This window comes from Cavia porcellus, unplaced genomic scaffold (genome assembly GCF_034190915.1).
Source record: "Cavia porcellus strain 051 isolate PalLab524CR breed Dunkin Hartley unplaced genomic scaffold, mCavPor4.1 scaffold_19, whole genome shotgun sequence".
Taxonomy (NCBI): Eukaryota; Metazoa; Chordata; class Mammalia; order Rodentia; family Caviidae; genus Cavia; species Cavia porcellus.
Window position 1 is genome coordinate 65,897,264 of NW_026947502.1, and position 23,541 is coordinate 65,920,804.

The 23,541-nt window shown below is 34.5% G+C and overlaps 1 protein-coding gene across 11 annotated transcripts in view; it reads left to right on the top strand.

Moving 5' to 3' along the window:
* Erc1 (ELKS/RAB6-interacting/CAST family member 1) overlaps positions 1 to 23,541 on the top strand; it is a 521,572-nt gene that overhangs the window by 237,353 nt on the left and 260,678 nt on the right. For all 11 annotated transcript variants that reach the window (XM_063231309.1, XM_063231311.1, XM_003463708.4 and 8 more), the window contains one exon: positions 19,908 to 20,043. In XM_063231309.1, the coding sequence (XP_063087379.1) occupies positions 19,908 to 20,043 (136 nt within the window). The remainder of the gene's footprint in view (positions 1 to 19,907; positions 20,044 to 23,541) is intronic.

Below are 23,541 nucleotides of genomic sequence, written 5' to 3' on the forward strand. Positions count from 1 at the left end.
ATAAAGTGCAAAATAAAGGATTGATTAAAGGAAACTGGGGGATAGACATTTTGCAATTGGGAAGCATTTAAAGACCAAGAACAAGGGGAGGATAGAGGAGGACAGGGAAAATTAGATGATTTAAAGTGTATGGTTTACATGTATCAAGCACCACAGTGAATGTAAAAATATATTTAAACATGAACTAGAAAAATTATACATGCAAGTAGAGAAAGAATCTAGAGATGGAGAGAGGGAGATTTTTTTTAAAGAATCAAGATGTGAGGGGCTGGGGATTTAGCTCAGTGGCATAAGCATCTGCCTTGCAAGCAGGCGGTTGTGAGTTTGATCCCTGGTACTGATAAAAAAAAAAAAAAAGATGTGGAAAAAAAACCCCAAGATATTTTATGATGCATACATACCTACTGCCTAAGATGAATATAAGCTTCATGTGTTGCAAACTATAGTAATAAAATTTTACAAAATTAAAATACTTTTATATATTTCATATCTTAATGTTAATATGTGAATATTATACATAAATGTACACAATGTATTTATATATAATTTTTCTTCTTTAAGTGTATCATACTTTTAGATTTAGAGGCGGACATGGTGGCACATGCTTGTAATCCCAGCACTTGGGAAGCTGAGACAGGATTGCTATGAGTTTGAGGCCAGCCTGGGCTATAAAGTGAGTTCAAGGCCAACCTGAAATGCACAGTGAAACCCTGTCTAAGAAACAAAGAAGAAAAACAAAAAAGAGATTACTTTTAGATCTGTAGGTTTAACCAAAGTATTAGTGACCCTTTCTCCTTTTTGTCACAATGAAATGACAATCTGTTTTTGTTTTTATATTTGAACATCTTTGAAATTGGGATGTATCGACATGTAAATGACATGGCATAAGTTTCTTAGTGGTATTTAAAATTATGGCAATGTGTAATTTTGCTGCAGCACATAATTTTGCTGTTACCCTTTGTTTTTTGTCTCTGCTTAGCCTACAATCACTCTGCGGTCAGTTTCTCTTCCACTTTTCTTTGCTTTCTTGAATAAACTTTGCCACTGCTTTTTTAAAAAGGTTCATCTTCTGTCTTTAATAAATTGATATATGTCCATAGTAAAGAAAAGTTTTATTAAATGTAAGAGTAGAAGAAAGTAGTATTTCTAAATTAACATTTTAATTGTATATTCCATTTTATTTATGTGTTTTATTTTTGACAGTACTGGAGATTAAATCTAGGGCCTCACACGTAGTAGGCACATGCTCTATCATTGAGCTATATCCTCCAGCTCTTTTTATTTTGAGACAAGATGTTTCTAAGTTCCCCAAGCTGGCCTCAAACATAAGTATCTTTCTGCCTCAGTCTACCAAACAGTGGGAATTACAGTTGTATGCCACTATACCTCACGGTGTGTTCCCTTTTTTTTAAATATATATGTAACCAAATCAATGTATTTCCTATACTAATTAGTTATTTGATGTTTCTGCCTACATCCTGAATTTAGGTTGATCCAAAAAAATTGTATTTAGAGGTTCTCATTGAGAAAATAAGCTTTATATTTTATACTATTTTATACAGGAATCGCATATAATAGTTAAGTATTTATGGCATAATATAACCTGAAAATATAAACCCAGATATTTATCCTTTGCAAATATTTTTCCTCAAAGATATCCCAAGTTAATACTGAATTTATTATCTTCAAAACTCTTCCATGTAAAATCGAGTTCAGCATAATCTGCTATATAATTCATGAGGAAAGTGATTGCTTAGAATAGCATTCCTTCACTTTTACTTTTGTGGTTGCTCATATTTAATCAATGAAGTACAACATCAGAGAACATGCTGTAATGAAGTTGAAATAAAGAGATTCTTGGGGCCGCAGCTGATAATTGTGCAATATATGTTTTGCTGAGGAGGATTGCATTTTTAAAACAAGAAAACCGAAAAGGGAAAAGTGCTGAATTATTGCAATTGAAGATGACTAGTTCTTTATCTGATCTGCTTGCTTCTGCTTGCTGTCTGGAAAAGCTACTTGTTCTTTTTTTTTTTTTTTCTTTCTTCTTCTTTTCTTTCTTCGTTGATCAGTTTCACTGATTTCATTTAATAGAAAAATATACTCATAGCTTTGCACAGTCATTACTTTATGTCATCTTCTCAAAGTTCCTTGTGGGACCAGCACCTCATAATTTGTTACTATTTCTTTACTGAAAATTTTTTAGTGGCTTCTTTAATTTTTTAATTAAATGTGTGAACATTGGAAATTGCATACAGTTATTCCTTGTTCCCTAAGAGCTATAGCTTGATACTAAGGTGAAATACGATGCATGAGTAGTAAATTGATAAAATATGATTAAAGTTGCTTGCTCTTAGAAAAATAAACTTCAGTTTTTCCCCCTATAGATTTACCCATGTTGTACATAAAGCCTTACATCTATATGAAATTTCACTTAATATCATTAGTTGATCTAAAATTATTCTAACTTTCTGTATCTTAACCACAAAATGAATCATTTGAAACAATCATTTAGAGATTGGTCCTTTTTTGCCTTTTAACATTGTCAACTTTTGATGCTATCTGTATGTGCTAAAGTTCCATGCAGTTTTATAGATCCCTAAAGGCATATCATAGAACAGATAGAATTTGCCCAGGTGATATGTTAGCACACCTACATCCTTATTCTGAATTTACCCTTTGCAAATAGTTTTCTATATGACTATAAGCTAGTTACTTTTCTGTTTTTGATTTCTTCATTTTATATATTGGGAATAATAAATATTCTCCTCCTTTTTAAAATTCTTATGACTTTTAAAACTTTGCTTATAAGTGTGCTGAATTAGATTTGAGCTTCATTTCACTGTTTTAAAAAATGTTAAGGTAGAAATCAAAACAGTGTTTACATTCAAGAAATAAACCTTTGAGTTTCAGTTCATTTTTTAGTTTATAACAAGGTCTTGCTGTGTAATCTAAGGCTAGTTGTGAACTCACTGAGTAGTCTATACTGGCCTCAAATTTGGTAGTATTCCTGCAGCCTCACTTACCAAGCGTTAGGATGCACCACCATGCCTGGCTATTTTCAGTTCTTAAAGTAAATCATGAAAACAATCTGGATGGCACTGAGCATTAGAAATCTTAATAATGGAAAGATGATAATTTCAGTGAAATTGATTAATTTTTAAAAAAGAAAAGACTACTTGTTATTATATATAAAGGGCAATAATGAATCATAGGGGCTTCATGCTATATAGGAATATTAAGCATGATTTTGTTGCAATTTCTACTACTGTGCAACTCCAGGAATGCATTGATGCTTATACATCCATACATGTTCATTATTGTCTTTAGATTGCACCATTCAAGATTTTGTAGATTTGAAGTAAAAAATATTGGTTGTGATTAAGGAAAAATGTTTTTTATAAAAATTTAAGAAAATCATTTCAAATTTTTCTGTGTAAATTAAGAGTTCTGTGTTCCACAGAGTAACTAAAGCTGCCAATGTTTTTCTGCTTTTTCTTGTGTATAACTTGGGTCCTCTTAGTGGAATGTATTAGATAAAAAACTAGTAAGTTTTGTGATAGTGAAGCGACACAAAACTAAGGTGATTATGTTTGTGTAATCCCTTAATTGTAGTTTTGGCTTTTTAAATGAGAAGAAAATGTTTAACTTTTCTTAATGTTTAAGAAGTTGATTTTATTGCTATTCCAGGAAATCATAAAGTTCAGCGAAAACTTTCCTTTTAGAAACTTTAAAATATAATGGTGTAATCTAATAATAAAATTCACTTGTTGAGTGTTGAAAACTGAAATTACTAATTTTAGTGTGTGTGTGGAATCTTTGTGGCCTTCTCTAGTTCTTTATTTCTGTGCTTTGTATTTTGTCTGTGTTCATGAATAATAATAATTTTCAATATTAATTGTTTGTAACTTTCTCTTGCACGTTTTCTTCTTGGATTTGCTGTTCCCTTCAGTCTCACCTCAAGGTCAGTATGCTTGTACTAAAATAAAGATATATAATTGAACATTATTTACTAACATTGTCACCCACTCTGACAGGGAACAAAAAATGACAAACTTATTCAGGAAAGAAATGGCTAACGGTGTAGTTATGATCACATAAAATGTCAGAAGTATTAGGTGTATCAGAAGACTCAATGCAGTATTTTTTTTTGCTTTGAATAATAGTCAGCAAGGAAGAATTGTACTGATTTGCATTTCTTTGAGAGACTTGGACATGTGAAGACCCACCAGGACAATGAGAAATACAAAATTTTGTTTTATATTTAGTTAATTTTATCAGAGGCATTTTGGGCCTTTCAGCAGGATAAAGTACAGCAAGAGTGATGGAGGGAAAGTGGACGTAGCCTGTGAATTTATATACAGTCTTGAATTATTCCACCAATCTTCATACATAAATACTCTTTACACTTTGTTTTGTGGTAGAACTAGTAATAACAAAAACAACCGGCACTGCTGTCTCTATGCCCTTCTTAGCTAATAGCCCAACCCAGTTTATAAAATAAATGAATTTTGAGGAATCAGCAGTGTCAAAAATTGTATCTTCACACAACTTAACGTTGCTTTTGTTTCAACAGAACTAGGGTTCCAGTTCTTTTCCAAAGCTACTATTTCTATTCTTTTTTTCTTCTTACCAGTTTTTAAAACCATATTGCACACATTAAATCCTTTGTGTTTTTTATTTTCTTTTTTTCCACTGAGTCTTCCAAACATGAATTATACTTTCTCCTATCTCTAAATAAAAAGTTAGTCTTTCTCAGTGTCATTTTCTGCCTGAATCAGCATAGTATCTCACTATACTTTTTATTTATTTTTTGTTTTACTTTTCATTTACTTGCACTATTGTTCAAAGAATAAAGAGTCTTGTTTTTGCTTGCTCCATTTCCATACTTCCTGTTTATTTGCAAACCAATCTAATTAGGATTCTTCTCTCATTGCTGTGCCAAGACTGCTTTGATGATGTACTCGCTAGTTGGTAAATTCAGTGATGTAATCTTAGGTCCGCTTGACCTCTATGGCTGTATGTATCCTTTCCGTCTAGAAAGAGAGTTTATATGATATTTTCTCGTAGGTCTGTTAGACCATGTCAATATTTTTGGTCTATTTTGCATTTCATTTTTTATGTTTCTTCATTATTACTATGTCTCATTTTCTTTTTGAAAGTTCTGTTTTTCATGTGTGTTATTGCTATAGTGTCTTTTTAACACTGATACTGTAAGAGATAGATTCAACAGTTTGTAGATAACTCAGACCCAAAAGAAACAAACAAAAAATAAATCCTGAAACTGTTGAGTTCAGGTAAGGTTAGAAGGTGACACTACAACTATAAAAACGTCTTACTGGGGCTGGGGATTTAGCTCAGCAGCATAAGCACCTGCCTTGCAAGCAGGCGGTGGTGAGTTGGATCCCTGGTACCGATAAAAAGTTAAAAAAAAAAAAAAAGTCTTACTAAAATCTGTGACTGCTCTAGAAACACTAAGCATGTTTTTCATGTGTTCTCCATCTCTGTGATTATCTGAGAAGTTATTTCTGATTTGATTTTTTTTTTCTAGAGCTTCATTTATTTGCTCTGTTGTTGCCACATTAGAGAGGTCAAACATGCAGCTTTCAGATTGTCCCACCTGTGCTGATCATCAGAAAAGCAAACATTAAATACAAGAGCTCCCTGGATTTGCCTTTGGTGAATTGGCTGTGTGGGTTGCATCTTGTTTTAAGTGTCTCCTCATTCTCTTTCTTTAATTTTTGTTAGTCTAATTCGTGGATTGATGGTTGTAAATTGCCTATGATGAGTAGCTTTATTGTTAGTATTTAGTACACTTAGGAAATGACTACTTCTCAGCGGTGTCTTCTAGGTATAGCTGGTGTTTAGGTTTTGAGACTGTTGCCAGATGCTACTTCTTCAGTTTGTTGGGGATGAGAAGTGCTCCCTGCTTGGCCTAGATCTTGTTCTTAGGTACTCGTGCACAGTATTTTCTGTGACCCTTCGACAATCTCAGCTATTGGCACAGATTAAAGAGGCAAGTTAAAATTTTACATTAGATTAAATGCTTTGTTTTCCTTGTTGCTTATATATGTAAAAAGTCATTCAGTGTATCAACCTGGAAGATGTAGAGGGTGAGGCAAGGAAACAAGAGTTAACAAACTTCATATCAACTTGATTTACAGGATTATACTTTCATAGAAACTATTTTTCCAACTACTATTGTTATATAATAATAGTAATTTGAGTGTAGTTCAGGAGAAAGATGAGGAAATCTTAACTGACATCCAGTAACAGTGTATACACATAGTATTGCTCTGCTATTTTCATTGCTTTATGTTTGATATATATAATATTTACATTTGATAATAGAATGTTAACATTTGTTTTGGGGAATTGTATGTTTATATATCATATCTTGATCATTTTCAGTCCCATTTTCCCTATACTACATCTACCCCTTCTGATGGGCCTCTTGTCTCTGTCCAAAAATTGTCCTCTCTGTTTTCTAGTACTAGTTTTTCTTTATTTTACTGCTTATATTTTTGTTTTCTCCTATAAATGATATTTAACATTTTGTGTCTGACTTATTTCACTTAAATATATCCATTTTTCTGTGACATGAATTTCTTCTTCTTTATGGCTAAAATAAAATTTGAGTGTTGTGTATATACCACATTTTTTTCATTCACTTGCTGGTTGATGCACAACAGGGCCGTTTTCAGAGCTTAGCTATTGCAAGCTGTGATGCTAGAAAAATGAGTACATGTGTAATGAGTAGGATAACTGTAATTCAGAAATATACTTAGGAGAGGTATATTTGGGCTAAACAGAATGTTTATTTTTAGTATTCTGAGGTATCTTCATGCTGATTTCTGTAGTGTTTTTATTTCCCACCAGCATTGTAGAAGGATTCCTTTTTCTTTTTCTTCCACATTCACGTCAACATTTCTTGTTTTTTGTGCTCTATGGTGAGATGGAATCCAAGAGTTTTTTTATTTATATTCCCCTAATGGCAAAAGATATATATTATGACTTGTGTCTAGATGTTGCCTGGAAGCCTTATGTGGTCAAATGTGGGCTTTTCATAGATGACTAAATCTAGAGTGTGTAATTCTGGAATCAAGAGTGTGTGTTAACTAAATTAGTTCATTTATTGGTTTGGTTTAGTTCTTGGACTGAATAAAGGGAAACTCCTGCGTGGGTGTGAGTGCTACTTGCCTTAAGGGTATGTAGCCTGGATAGAATATAAGTAACAGAAAGAGATCTGTTATAGTGACTTACTGCTTTTTACTTTGCTGATTTGGTGCCTTCTGCCTGCTATGAACTGTTTCTACTGTGTGATGCCTCCCTTCCATGTCATTCTGCCTTTGAGCAAGCCAACTATGCACTGAAATCTTTACAAACTATGAGCCTCCTGTGCCGGGCATTTTGTCTCAGCAATGAGAAAAGTAACTAAGACAATGTTGAACTTTTTTTTAATGTACATATGGGACATTTCTTTTTTGGAGAAATGTTCATTTGGTTTATTTGCCCATTTTTTTGATTGAGTCCTTTGCCTTTGGTGGAGTTAGTTTTGTTGTTGTTGTTGTTATTCATTTATTTTAGATATTAGTCCTAGCCAAAAAAAAAAAAAAAATCTGGCAAATCACTTTTTCTGTTTTATAGGTTGTCTGTTGAGTCTGTTGATTGTTTCCTTTCTGTGCAGAAGTCTTAAAATGCGATGTAATTCTATTTGGTGATTCTTGGTATTTATTCTCGTGCAGTTGGAGTTCTGATAAGGACAAAAAGAAATGAACAACAGCAAAATAATATAGTAATAAATCTAGAAGATCTCTCCATTTGTGATAGGTATTAAAGTCCCCGAGTATAATTTTATTGTTATCTGATTTTTTATATCTGGTCTGGTGATACTTGTTTTATGAAGTTGTGCTTGAATTGCATATATATATGCAATTCACTCCAAACTCTTGATGGTTTGTGTTGCCATGATTCTGATAGATTTTTCTTTATAAGAGATTTGTTTCTTTTCTCTGTTTTTAATATTCTGTTCTTGTACTGAATTTCTGAGCTCTTGGTTATTGTATGAGTGTAGATTTATTTTGGTTATGGCTAGTTGGAGTTCTGTATGCCTTGCTTATCTGCAATATGCAATATATATGGATATATATATCCATAATGCATAATGTCTCTCATTTTCTTCAGAATAACTCTCCATACCATCACACACAATAAATCAAATGAGACAAAATAGAATAAAACCAAACAAAAGAAGGAAAGCATTACAGGACTTTAAAATAAGATAATAGGATATCAACGATGGCTGCTATAATGTCTCTTATTTTCTTCAAAATAGCTGTCCATAACTTTACACATAATAAAATGAAACAAAAAGTAGAATAAAACCAATCAATATAAAAGAATGAAAGCAGTACAAGACTTCAAAAAACAAGATAATAGGAAATCAACGACTACCATATTGTCTCATTTTTTTCAAAATAGCTGCCGATATCTTCAGACACAGTAAAATCTAACAAAACAAGACAATAAAACCAAACCTAACAAAAGTATGAAAACGATATAAGAATTGTAAACAAGATAGTAGGAAATTAACGTTGGTTACTACTTTCCCTTTTTAAGTATTTCCTTCCCTAACTCTTTCATAATATCTATTACGCTTTTTGGATCCCACTAACTCCTTCAGTTTTTTATGTAGGGAGATAACTCAGTGTTTGCTTGCATGAGACCAAACTATTTCATCCATGAGTGTGTTTTCTAGTTGCATTTATTTACCTACAAGAGCCTTGAGATTATCCTACTTTGTAGATGGATAGCTTTTCATTGTATGAAAGTACTGTATCTTTCTTATCCATTCTGCGGTTGATGGGCAAGTTACCCTTGCTTTTTTCTGGTCTCCTGTCACACAGAACAATTGTTTTCTCTCCTTTGAGTTTTCTTCCTTTCCAGTTAAATTGATGGATCTTGTTCTTGATCCACTCACCCTATGTTTGTTTTTATTGGCGAATTGAGACCATTTACATTAATGGTTACAACTGGCATGTATTGGTTCATCTCTACTATGCTATCCTCCTGCTGTTGGCCCTTTTCTTTTCTTTCTTTCTTTCTTTCTTTTTTTTTTTTTTTTTTTGGTACCAGGGTTTGAACTCATTACCTCATGCTTGCCAGGCAGGTGCTTAAGCATTGAGCTAAATCCCTGGCCCTGTCCCTCCACTTTTCCCCTTCATTCAATTATCTGTTCTATTTGGCGCTCCTCCTCTGCTGCTGTTCCTGGAACCGTGGTCATCTTTATCTCTCTCTAGAATATCTTTCAGCACTCTGTGGAGTTGGTTTGGTGGTCATGAATTGCTTCAGTTGTGCTTTATCATGGAAGTATTTTATTTTTCCATTGATTTTGAAAGATAGTTTTACAGGATATATGATTCTGGGTTGGAAATTGTTTTCTTCAAGACTTGAAACACTTCACTCCAAACTCTTGATGATTTGTGTTGCCATGATTCTGATAGATTTTCCTTTATAAGAGATCTGTTTCTTTTCTCTGTTTTTAATGTTCTGTTCTTGTACTGAATTTCTGAGCTCTTGATTATTGTATGAGTGTAGATTTATTTTGGTTATGGCTAGTTGGAGCTCTGTATGCCTTGCTTATCTGTATGCCAGATCCTTTTCCTATGTTTAGGAAGTTTTCTGTTATTATTTCTGTAAATAGACTTTTTATTTCATTTGTGTTGATCCCTGCTTCTTCACTGATAGCTACCACTCAAATTATTTTTCTTTGCATCATCTTTCAACCATTGAATTGTTATTTCCTGGTTCCTTCTTATTTTTAGAAATTGTTCCTTATCTGATCGCCAGCTGTGATCCTGTCTTCAAGGTCTAAAATTCTGTCTTCAGTCTCTTTCAAGTAAGTGGTTTTGCCAGCTTTTGATTGAGTTTTTAATTTCCTGGATGTCTCTTTGAATCTGTTTCATACATTGTAATTCCTTCCTTTATTGTTCATTCAAGGTTTCCATCATATTCCTATGTTCCTCTTTTGTTTTAATCTGTGTCTTCTTTAGATGTGCACAGTAAATCTTTCATTATGTGTGTAATTTTTCTTTTATCTGAGACATTATTTCTGATCTGATTACTTTTGCAGTCTCACGCTTCTCTATTTTGCTTGCTTTCTCTCACAGATGTCAGGTGTGACTTCCATTTTCTTCTATGACTGTATCTCCCAGACTAGTTCTGTGTAGTCTAGAGGTTTGAGATGGTCTTTTGCTCCTTTCTCTTGACTTTCTCCTGGGTTCTTCCCAACAAGCCAGTTGTGGAGTCCTAGGCACTTCTCACATTGGCTCCTCCTCCATGCCATAAGGCAGTGGGACAGACACCTAGGTTTCTCTGAATCCCAATTCTCAGGAAAGATAGCAGGGCATGTCTGGGCTTCCCTGATGGCTTGGTGTACATGGTGGTGGGATGTTTCAGCCTGCATGTCTACACCAGGGCTCCCCCAATTTTGGCAGGTACACAAGGGTGTGTCTGTCTGATTGTCCTGGTGGGCACTGGCTGTCCAAAAGAAGCAAGTATCTCCAATGGGGCGGCCTGTGGATGCACAGGGGGTATCTGGCTGCATCTCCCTTCCCATGCTAGGAAGCAAGCCTTCTGACCTGGATTATTGTTTTTACTATTGGTTTTAGTCTATGAATTTATTTTTGGATTGCATGCATTCATTATATGTAACATACCACTGGGTTTTAGTTTTTGGTTCAGTGTGCCAGTCTGTGTCTTTCATTTACAAATTTGAGACCATTCAAGTGAAGAGTTATTACTCAAAATTATTCTCTTAAGTCTGTCATTGTATTAGTTTGCTTTTGCTGATTACTTTTTTGTTCACTACTTGATGTTTCCTCCCCTTGTCTGTTTTATTTCTTCCATTAGACTTTTGGGTACAATTGCCTTCATTGTCTCTAGGGTATCCTGGAAATTATGTTGGAAAACTGGTTTTGTGGTCATGAATGAAATACCTTATTTTTCCATTAATTTCAGAAGATAGTTGAAAATCGTTTGTTTTGGGGTTTGAAATATTTCATTTCATGCTTTCTTGTCCTTTCGTTTTGTGTTGACAAGTCTGCTGTAATTCTAATGTATTTACCTTTATAAGAGATTGGTCACCATTTTCTAACAGCTTTTAAATTTCTGTCCTTATCATGGATTTCTGGTATTTTGACTGTTATGTTTCATTGAGAAGTTATTTTCTGACTGTGACTGTTTGGGGTTGTATATTCCTCCTTGACTAAGTTAAATTCTTTGCCTGTGTTTGGAAAGTTCCCTGCTATAATTTTTGTAAGCAGGTTTTTTGTGCCATTCATGCCATTTCTTATTAATTCCATTTAATATTAGTGTTTTTGTGTTATTTAGCAGCTGTTGGATCCATTTTCCATGATGTCTTTTTTTTATGATGTCTCTGAGTACATAGATGGTCACTTGAATTATGCCTGTCTTCTAGTTTTGACACTCTGTGCTCACATTGGTCACTTCTGTTGCCCATTGTTAACAGTAAAATTGTTCATCTCTGGTACCATTTCAATACCTTTTTTTTTGACTCTAGTCTTGTGGTGAATTGATCATTAATGATTTACATTATTTCTTTTAGCTCAATTTACTTTTTATTGGTGTCTTCTTTAAGCTCACTGACCACTTTATTAAGTCTGTTGTCTGTGTAGCTGTATTATCTGTGTATCTATATTATCACAAAGCAGTTTATTGATTTGTTTTGTTTGTTCTTTTTCATATCGTATAATTCAGCTTTTGATCTCTTCTCCATTAATGTCCCATGGATCAGCCTTAGGGAAGATGGCATGTTTTGGATACTGTTTGTTCCCTTGTGTTCTTGTGGTTCTGTTCTTTTTTTGTTCTGATCTGAGGTTTAAGGGCCAATTCAACTGAAAATACTTTTTTGGTAGTATGGAGAGCTCTTGTAATGTTTGCTTTTCTGATGATCAGCACAGCTTACTGTAGGCTCTTGCCTCTTCCCCAAGATCCAACCACCCACCTCTGTTAATTTGGTGAGAGACATATATTATGTAATTAGCTCAGCATACAGTTTCTAGAAATGTACTGCATTAAAGTTGGATAAAAAGTAGATATTAGTATACCATAAATACCAATTACTGCCACTACTGGTGATAACAAAGGAATCAGCAACAATAACACAGTTCAAAAAAGCACAACAAAAACATAGATGTTGACATACCCTAAGAATCAATATGTATCACTGTGCTACCTATTAACAACAGAAAATAGATCTCCACTAATAATCTAGAAACAAAGACAAATCAAATATTGACATACAATACATATTTGTTAAAGGAAGAACAACAGAATGCAACAACAGTATAGAGTCAACTGAATATCTAAAAATTAATACAGTTTACTGTATTAAAATGGTGATAAAAATAGAGGGGGAAGGAAATTGACAAAAGTGATTTTTGAAAAATAAAAGAATGTAAGGAAAGTAAGATCAGGACTGCAATAAAGAGTAAGAGAGAATTAAAAGAATTAGATAAGATAATAGAAAAAAACAAGAAATGAAGAGAAAAATGAAACAGATTAGCAGGGCATGGTGGCACAGACCTGGAATCCCAGCACTGTGGAGGCTGAGGCAGGAGGAGTGTTATAAATTTGAGGCCAACCTGAACTGCATAGTGAGACCCTGGCTTCCCCCCTCGCCCCCCGCCAAAGCAAAAGAACAGAAAAAAGAAAAATCCTGAATGAGGTGTTAAGGTGCACACCTGTAATACCATCACTCAAGAGGTTGAGGCCAGCCTGTGCTACATAGTGAGTTTAAGACCATCCTGAACCGAAGAGCATGATCCTGTCTCGAAAAGAAAAATCCCCAAATAACCACGGAAAAAAAAAGAGACCCATGAGTACAAAAGTTTTCTCTACATGTTTGAATGTGTGGTTTTTCTTGTCTTTTCTCTTCTCTTCTCTTCTCTTTTTTTTTTTTTTTTTTTTTTTTTTGTTATGGGAACTGAACCTTGTACTTGCCAGGCAGGCACTGTGCTGCTGTACTATATGTCTGGCCCACATGGTTTCTTTTTATGGCCCACTGAATTGGGCCATATGAGCCTCTCCTAACTCTTATTTTGCTCCCATACTTAGTTTATTGTGTGTGAATTTGGAGTCCTGCCCTGACTTTCCTGCTGAGTGTGGCAGGTCATTGGTTTTTGCCCTAAAGCTGTTTTCATTCCAGCATGTTTCTCAGTAGGGTCAAGTCACTGGTTTTTCTGCTTAACTTTATAATTTATGAATATTTAAGTCATTCCCCCTTGCCCCATTCCCACCCTACCCCTTCAGAGGCTTCTCTGTTCACCATCCGCTGTGATAACCATTTTAGCCAAGGAGTATTGAAATTAGTTCTTCTTGAAAGCATAGGAAAATTCAGTAGTGAGCCAGTTGGGTCCTGGACTTTCCTTTGTTGATAATTTTATTACTGCTTCCCTTTGCCTGTTTCTAGTCTGTTCAGTGTTTTTATTTGATTGGTTCAATTTTGATGAGTCATATGTGTTTCAGAATTTACTTATTTGTTCCAGATTCTCCAATTCATTGGAATTTAAGTTGGGATAGTAGTTTTTTGTTTTATTCTTTGAGTTTTCACTGGTATGTGTTTTAATTTTAACTTTTTCATTTCTGATTACACTGATTTGGATCTCTTTTCTGTTTTGGTCAGTTTGGGTAAGGATTTTTCAGTCTTTTATATCTTTTAGAAAATTAGATTCATTGATCTTTCCATACTAATTTTATTGTCTTTTCTGGTCTTTATAATTTCTTTTCTTCTGATAGTTTTAGGTTTGGATTCTTATTTTTTTTAGATGTATTATTCAGTAAGGGTAAAATAGTTAACAGTGTACTTAATCTGTTATAAGTTTGAAAGCCTAAAGCAGAAGTTTTCTTTCTTTTTTTGTGTTGTTTTTTTTTTTTTTTGGTCTTTCTGTACCACACTTCACTATTTCTTGGCATGATACAGGCATAACATTGTATCACATCCTCAGTTTTTATTGTTGCTGTTGTTTTGATTTTTTGGTCCTTTTGAGACAGGCCTTGAATTCACTTTGTAGCTCAGGCCTTGAACTCACAGTGATCCCCATGCCTGAGCCTCTAGAGTGCTTAGATTACAAGCATTTGCCACTTCCCCCAGCCTCATTTTGTTAGGCTTTACACATTGATTTTAACAGTTTAGCAATTCTGTATTTTGTGTGTGTGTGTCTTTTTTGGTACTGGGTATTGAACTCATGACCTCATGCCTACCTTAAGCCTCTGAGCTAAATCCCCAGCCCTTGTTCTTATTTTGACCCTGTGCAGGGAACAGACAATAACATTTATATGCCAGCTATGGTTTCTGATTCTGCACTCAATCCTAAATAAAACTGGCAATTAAATTTGATATCCTATTTTCTGAGACGACTGTATCATACTCTGTTCTTGTCAAATCTGTAGAATCCCTTCCCTTCCACTCTTAAGTTGTTGGCTTTGTCTCACGTTATACTGAGAAAGCTGATGCTACCTATTGGGTCTGTTACTTATGTTCTTTGCTTGTTCCTTTGGAAGTGCCACCATTCTTAAAGAAAATTTTGCCTGTTTTTCTTTTAAACCTGTTCCATTTTTTGCAATTTTAAAATACTATTTCTATATAAAAGACCCTTTTCTCTTTCTTATGGTGACATTTCTACCGTCTCCTGGTGTATTATCACAATTCCACCCTCCATCTTTAGTAGTCTTTCCCTTTATTTGATGTGCCTTCTAGTTACCAGCTCATTTTTCTCTTTTCTTTCACAGTAGATCTTTATATTTCAAAAAAACCCCTGAAATTATAGTTCACATTTCCTCACCTTTTTTGAAGTTTCTCTAACCAGACTTCTGTTTTCACTGTTCCTCTGAGAATGCTGTTATTGCTATTATCAGTAGTATATATTTTGCAGGATCCAAAAGTCATTTCTGTGTCCCCTTCTTACTTAGTATCATTCTATGCCAATGGTGGTGAACCTATAGCGATATGCTGCTAGAGGCTGTTTATGTCATTGAAAACTCTGCCATAAGTGACACAGAGGCTGTTTATGTCATTGAAAACTCTGCTATAAGTGACATAGACCATACAGAGCTTCATTTTCAACCTTTTTACATATAACTTCTTTTTTTTTTTACTGGTACCAGGGATTGAACTCACGACCACGCGCTTGCAAGGCAGGCGCTTATCGCTTATGCTGCTGAGCTAAATCCCCAGCACCTACATATAACTTCTTTCATGTGTACCTTCTCAAAAGATAGCTTTCAGCTTTATATTTTTTCAGTACTAATCATTCACTGAGACACCCCAGAATAAAATGGTAATTATTTACATAATGTACTTAATATCAGACTTACTTTGCTGCAGAGTAGATCTCTTTGTTTTGTGGATGTAGGTGTATGTGTGTAACTAGCAATGATCCCAGGAATACTGTAGCCCCAGGTCTTTTTATTTTTTATTTTGAGACAGAGTCTTAGTTCAGGCTAGCTTTGTACCTGGAATCCTCCTGCCTCAGCTTCTAAGTAGGTGGGATTATCAATATGCACCAGATCTCTTGATCTTGCCCTCCTTTTTCTAAACCTCTTCTTCCTTAGTCTTCCCAGCTCAGTAATAGTATCAGAGTTTATTCATTGCTGTGGTAGGTTATAACGAAGTAATCTGTGATTCTTCTCCTTTCCTACACTCTGTTATATCTATCAGTAAATCCTATCACACCTTGAAAATAGCACTGGAGCTTAGATGGGCATGGTGGCACATGCCTGTAATCCTGGCATTTGAGAGGCTGAGGCAGGAATATTGCCATGAGTTCAAGGACAGCTTGGACTACATGATCAGATTCTGTCTCAGAAAACAAAACACATATGCGTGCGCGCGCACACACACACACACACACACACACACAGACAAAAGAGGAGACAAGATGAGACAAGGCCTCTGGAGTTCGTCTACTGCATCAACTCTCTGCCTGTGAACCATTGTCTCTGGTTCACACTCCTGCAGTAACTAATGTTTTTACTTTAGCATCTTGCTCTTCTGCTAGTCTCATTTCTCCAACAGCTATACTGAACTCTTAAACTTAAAATATATGTTGCCTCACCTTGCTGTGATTTCCTGTTATCCTCAAAGTAAAATTGAGATTCTGTCTTGGCTACTTTTCTCTCATTGCTGAGACAAAATACCTGAAGCCCAAATTGAAGCAAGGAAAGCTTTATTAACTTACAGGTTTTTGAGATTTCAGTCTGTACTCAGCTGGCTGCAAGGCAGGGGCATGACTGAGGGGCAACTGTTCATGGTGGCCGCAGACAGCAAGGGCAAAATGGCAAAAAGAGGAAAGCATGCCTCCTTTCCACTTATATTTTCTGCTGGTTACTCACCACTCCTGGGCGGGTGCAGCACTCACACTGCCAATCCCAGCACTAAACAGGGAACCAGTCACAAACACTAGACTGCCACCTTCATGAGGGCAGGAGGCTTTAGGGGGACACCAAGATTCAAACCATAACAGACTCGGTAGCAAAACTTGGAAAGTTCCTTCGCATCTTACCTCTTGTCACCTCTGTAATCCCACCACTACTTCCCTTCTCCATATTTTGATTAGTTTTTAAAACAAGACTTTATTATCTTAAAAGTCTGTGTATTTGTGATTCTTTCTGCATCTTCTCCCAGATATCTACAGGGCTAATTTTCTGGTGGTTTCTCAGCAGTGTATCTTCCCAGACCATTATAGCTGAATGTCTTTGTACACCAGTGTCTCATTACATTGCCTGTTTCTTTCTTCCTAGCACATAGCGTTAAGATGCTAGATGTTTCCTTGGTAGGTTATATTGTCTCTTTCCCTTTTCAAAAGTAAGTTTGGTTAAATGCTCATGTTCTATTCTCTTCCTTCAAAGTATTTAACTCTTGATAGGTGGTCATTTAAGTATTTGAAGAATGAATAAATGAAGATCAACTTTTTTCTAAGGGATTTGCTAATTGAATTGAGACTCAATACAAATTTGAAATCAGACAGTTAAATAGTTTTATCTGTTGATAAAAACCAGAGTGTTTAATAGGCTACCCTTGTTAGATTTTATAAGCTATTCCTCTGTATTTTGTGATGCCAAGGAATCACTTACTAATGCAAAGATGTTTTTAGTGACCAATAAAACTGTGTAGCAAGGGATTGGCAGGAGTATAGCTTGGTTGCAACCTATTTTTATATTGACTGAGGGCTAGCAATGGGTTTTACATTTTTAAAAGATAGGAAAAAGAGAGACAGACACAGACCATGTAAAATATTCTCTGGCCCTTTACAAAAATACCTGCTACCCCTTGCTGGAGGGTTTGACCCATCCTGCTCTTCCTGTGCTAGTACAGTGGTCCTCGGTCTAGCTAGTTACATCAGCATCCTGTCTTTTCTTCACCAAATCAGGGCCACATAGGTCTCAGGATCTTTGCATTTGCTCTTTCCTGCATGTAGAGTACTCTTCTGTATATGAGTGGCTGTGGTTCACTCCCTCAGCTCCTCTCTCTTATGTTCCTTCACAGTGTGGCCTTTTTTGAGCACATTATTTAAAATTGCAATCTACCCACTCATACCTGTACTCTCCTGTTTGTTACTGTTATTTTTTCCTTTGGACTTACCATCACCTACTCTGTTTGTTTTTTGTTTTTTTTTTTCTTTTTATCTTTCCAGTAGACAGTAAACTCAGTGAAAGCTGAAAATTTTTGTTTCATTTACTACTCTATCTCCAAAAATAGTATGGAGTAAATAGAAATATTTCTTAATTAATATTGTTTGGTAAAGCCATTATAAGAATCAGTGTGTAAAAAATAGCTTCTTTCAAAATACTTCATTAAGTCAGGCATGGTGGCACACACCTGTAATTCTAGCAGTTGGGAGGCTGAGGAAGGAGGATCACTGAGTCTGAGGCTGGACTAGGCTACGTAGTGAGTTTAAGACCAGCCTGAATTAGAATGAGACCCTGTCTCAAAAACCAAACAAAACAAAACACTTTAGTAGTAAATGTTGACTAAGTGTTGTAAGTCGTGTCTTGAGCTCAATCTGTGAAGGTGTGTAAATAAGGACTTGTCCTCAAGGAGGTCATTGTGGTAGTGAGAATAAGTATGGAAGCTAGTGAAATTCATTGTAAGATGAGACTAATTATTATGTACTTTCCTTACAGATTGAAGTATTTTGTACTATTTAAAATGTTTTTATAAACCTCACATTGTATAAGATTTTTTATTCTGTATTGCTCTCTTCTTTTTCAGTACAGCTAGTTTCTTCAGATTGTTACTGATACAAGTCCACATAAAACCATGTAAAAACCAAAAGGAGAAAAAGGGAGTTCTAATTAAACAATACCCAAGAGATTCTATAGATATTTCACTAGAAGTAGAAAGAGTAGTGGCCAATATCTTATCATAAGATCTTGAACCACCCCAGTAGTTAGCAGCATGCATTTTAAAACTTTCAAGAGATACTTTTTTTTTTTTTTTTTTTTTTTTTTGGTCTTCTTGAGACAAAGTTTCACTTTGTAGTGTAGGCTAGCCTTGAACTTATGTTGTGGCCGAAGCTGGCCTCGAATTTACAGCGATCTTCTTGCCTCAACCTCTGGAGTACTAGGATTACAGGCATGTGCCATCACATCCAGCTAGCAGATACTATTTGATATCTACCAAATTGACAAAATTCTGAAAGTTAGTACTAAATATTAGTGGATGTGGAGAGATGTAACAGACACTGTTTAACCTTACTAGTGAGAGTAAATAAAACTTTTTGAAAAGTAATATAAATTTTCCATAATACATATAGAGCCTAGCAATTCAGTTTCTAAGTCTATGAGCTGGAAAAACTTCAGAGTATACCTAGAAGCTTTATAGTAGCAAGAAAGTGGAAACAACCCAGATGCTAATTACCTTGGGAATAGATTAAAACAGTTGCCAAATATTGTTTTATATTGTGATAAAAAATTCTGGGGATTAAAACAAAACTACATTACCTTTACTGATTGAGTCTCAAACACTGAGGGGAAAGAGTAATTTATTCATTAATTTTATAAAGCTCTACACCTTGCAAACTATCAAGCTTTTATTTATTTATTTTTGTCTTTTTCCTTTTTTTATCGGTACCAGGGATCGAACTCACGACTGCCTGCTTGCAAAGCAGGTGCTTATGCCGCAGAGCTAAATCCCCAGCCCTATCAAGCTTTTATAAAAGCAGATGTACTTTGAAAACAAAATTTAAGATTAATAGGTAAATTAGTCTTATCAGTGAAAGAATGATAGTTGTTGAAATAAGACAGGTAAAAAAGGAGCTTTGGAAATAGATAGAATGTTATTGAGCTGTCTTCCTACACTGAGAAATTCTTACCAAGCTGTGGAAGAAAACTTGCTTTGTTCTTTATATCATCATTTTCATACACATATACATTATATGGAACCTGTGAATGTTTGAAAGTTGGAGTTATATTTTAGAACCTTTCTTAACCAGCCATACTGATATTTCAGTGTACTCTTGTTAAAAAACTGCTTCCACAATTTCTAACATAAATGTTTGATTTGGTTTCTGCTTTTGTTGTTTTGAACCTGTATTTTCTTTTTCTTTTTTTGTACTGGGGATTGAATTCATGACCTTGCGCTTGAGAGGCAGGTGCTTAACACCAGTGAGCTGATCTCCAACTCCTTGGACCTGTAATTTCATTGTGCTTCAAAACTATGTGCTGAAATACAGTTTACTACCTTGATAGAAAAAAAAATTGGAATTGTTGAAAAATTTTGCTCCAGGAATTCTTTAGTTTCCAGCTATTCATTGTTGTTTCTGATGTTGTCTCTAAACATATTCTTTCCTATATGAAGAGCTTGATTTTTCTTCCTGTATCAATAGGCAAGTGAAAGACCAAAATAAGAAGGTAGCAAATCTGAAGCACAAGGAACAAGTGGAAAAGAAGAAGAGTGCGCAGATGCTAGAGGAGGCCCGGAGGAGGGAGGACAACCTCAACGACAGCTCCCAGCAGCTGCAGGTCAGGGCGCAGGGAGCGAGGGTTCTGAATTGCATGTATTCTTTTCTTTTTTATCCTCCTGTTATTTTTCTTTCTGCTTGCTCCTTTCCTCTCAGATCAGTTGTTTAGCAATAAAGGAATGTCTTTAAATAGAAAGGACAAATTTTATTCCACAGCTTTGTGAAGACACCTTACCTTAGAAAATTCATCTTGCATCCAGTTGTGCTTACTTGACTGGTAAGTTCTTTGTCAGTTTAATGAGTGGCTTATATTAAGCTGCAGAGTTATCATTGTAATTCTTTGCCTGTTCTGATTATTAAAGTGCACTATTAGTCCTAGTTTTTGTTCATCTTTCTTCCTTAATTCTGTTTTTTTCTTTTCCTTTTGTCATTTACTCCCACTATTTTTTTCCTCCTTTTTTGGTTTTAAATTTAAAGAGAATATTCCATAGTGGTAGTGAACATTTTTTTCACATTCAAGGAATGAAACTTAAACCTAATTATTCACAGATAAATTAAATCAGGCCCAACAATAGTAGAAGCTACCAAATGATAAATCCCAGTTAGGTTCCTGCTATTTAAATAAGGCCTTTGTTTTCTTTCTTTTTATCTTTATCTCTAATCTTGACATTGAAAAACAGTGAAGTAGATGTTGTGCACATTTTCCACATGGGGAAATAGACTCAGAGTTGTTGACGTAGTTGTTTAGACTCATACAACTTTCTAAGTGGCTTTGCTATGATTTTAAACTATGGTGTGACTTCCTAAAACTACTGCTTGTCCTTTTTCTCTTGGCTACAGTCCTTCAGAATGAAGAGTCGGTCATGTAGGATACTATAATCTTACTGGAATCTGAAAATCAAGCTAAGCCACTGCCACTTTGTCTTTCAGTTCTTTCAGGTTCTAGTTGGGTATGATCTGGTGTTTGTGCTGAAATTGCATAATTGCACAGTCTTGACTGGAAAAATGAGCTGGAGTTACTATCCAGAAACTGTTTTTAGGCTTTACAAAAAGTTTATTCTAAACAGAGACTCCCCTGTCTACTCTCATTTTTCATTCTTTTTTAATATAACTTTTTTTTTTTTTACTGATAATCTATAGAAAATGTATGTTTCCTTAAAAGCATCAACTTTTTAAAGAAAGCACCTTGGAAGGTTTTTCTCAATTTTTGCAAAGGTTGTTAATACTGGCAAGTTTTCTCTTCATCCTTCTCTTCCTTTGTTTAAAAAATGCAAGTCTGGTGAGTGGAAAAAATTTCATTTTTTTTTAAGGGAATTAAACAAGAAAATATTTATTAGAAACAAATAGTGATTTTACATTCAGAGTAAAGATTAATGAGCACAAATCTAAAAATAATCAAAAACTTATTGACTCAGGAGAAATACGGAATAAAAAATAAAATCTAAATCACATTTGTGAAAGTCACCAAATGTTGAAGTGTGTAAGAACAAAATAATTAGATTTACTAAATCAACACTCAGCTCCTAAATTCCACAAACACCTTTACTATGGAGTTTATGAAAATCCACAGAAAACGTACTTCTTTATAATGTCTAGAAAATATTTTATGCTACCATTCCTGAGAATAAAAAAATTTCATATTTGTTAAAATGTATTTTTCTCTCATTTTGAAGGATTTTTATTTTTTTACAACTTGAAGTTTTCAATGTTTTATTAGTGTAATCTGAATCTCTCTGTTTTTCCATAGTGGTTTTTTTCTTCTGTGGATTGTTTTTGCTTATTTTATCTCCATTTTGGGAACATACATTTATTCATAAATATTTCCATACTTGCTGTGCTTTCATTATTTTTATCTATCTTTTTATATTTACAGTATTTTACATGGAGTTTCTATTTCACTAGAATACATGTAGATTATTATTTTATTGCTTATAGATTTGAATTGGCATCTTTATATTTTATGAAATTGGTTAGCAGTCTACTTCTGGCATTTAATTTGAAACTCTCTTCTTGAACTATGAGTACATTTTTAGTGATAAAAATAATCTGTTTTATAATAAAGCTAACATGTCTTTTAGTTGGCTCCTTAAATGTACCATTCTTCTTCTATCCTGCCTCTCTGCCTGATTTAATTCTTTTTTATTGCCGATCTGTCTCTGTAAACCAAACATATTCTTTTAAGTTTGTATTAGTTGTTGTAATACTTCAAGCACTTTCAGATGTAATGTTCTATTTACTAATTACATAAGCTGAGAGATAATTAAAATGTATTGTTTATTTTGCTTTTAGTAAAAATTAACGTTAGGGAATGCCTGACCAAGGATGTCTCAGTAAATATCAAAGTTATAAAAAATGGTAACTGTTGGGCGTATAATATACAAGTCACACATAGGTGAAATCCAGAGATAGTGAAAAGAGCTTTGGAGTATAATTAGGATACTTAGGATCTGATCTTGGACCTTTTACTAACTATTCTATTACTTAGTAAATTTCTAAGTATGTTATTACAAATGACAATTCAGTGGTAGGGAGTATCCCTAGGCCCAAATTGTGATCCAGGAACATAGGATTTCTAGAGAAGTATCAGACTATCAGACTCCAGGATTGCAGCTGGAAATGTCCAATGTAAACTTAGATTGATTTTAATATACATTGACGTCACCTTGCAGGTTTTTCAAAATGTGGACTGCTGGATTCTCTCCTTAAGGTTTCCTCTGTACTGGGATAAGTCCCATGAATTTGCATTTTTAATAACTTTTTGTGTGATGATGATATGCCTAGTACAGGGACAACACTGATAATAACTGGACATATGGCATCATTTATACTAAGAATTAAGAAGCTATCAGATATGACTGGGAATATAGAAGGAAGATAGAGTTTGAGTATAAAAAGGATTGATGAATACAGTGAATAGGCTGGGCATAGTGTCAGACATCTGTAATCCCAGCATTCAGGAGGCTGAGGCAGGAGGAACACTGAGTTCAAGGCCAGCTTGAACTGCACAGTAAAACCCTGTCTCAAAAAGATAAAAATAAAAAATAAACTAAATCAAATATATTAGAATCTAGAATTTCACATTGAGATTATGGAAATAATTTATAAATTGCTAGGGCACCAATTCACTACTCTGAAAACAGGCAAATAAAAGGAAAGTATTAGTTATTTTTTCTTTATGAATAAATTATATTGAGGATAACCAAATAAATTAATCATGGGCCAGAGATTTAGCTTAGTAGCATAAGCAACTGCCTGGCAAGGGTAAGGTCATGTTTGATCCCTGTTACCAAAATCAATCAGTCAATCAATCATGGTAAATTTGTTGTTGAAAGAATTCTAGCTGCTAAATGCAGAAACGATAGAATTGAAAAAATTACCATTTTGGAGTGATGAAATGAAAAATAAGATTTAGGCAACTCTGGTGACTGCTAAAATGAAATATAAGTATACATGAAATATAAAGGTTAGTTTTATAATGAATGGAACAAGGTAAAGTCCATTGAGAAATCTTGTGGTTCCTCCAAAAGAGAAAAGAGAAAAAAAAAAAAAAAAAGCACAC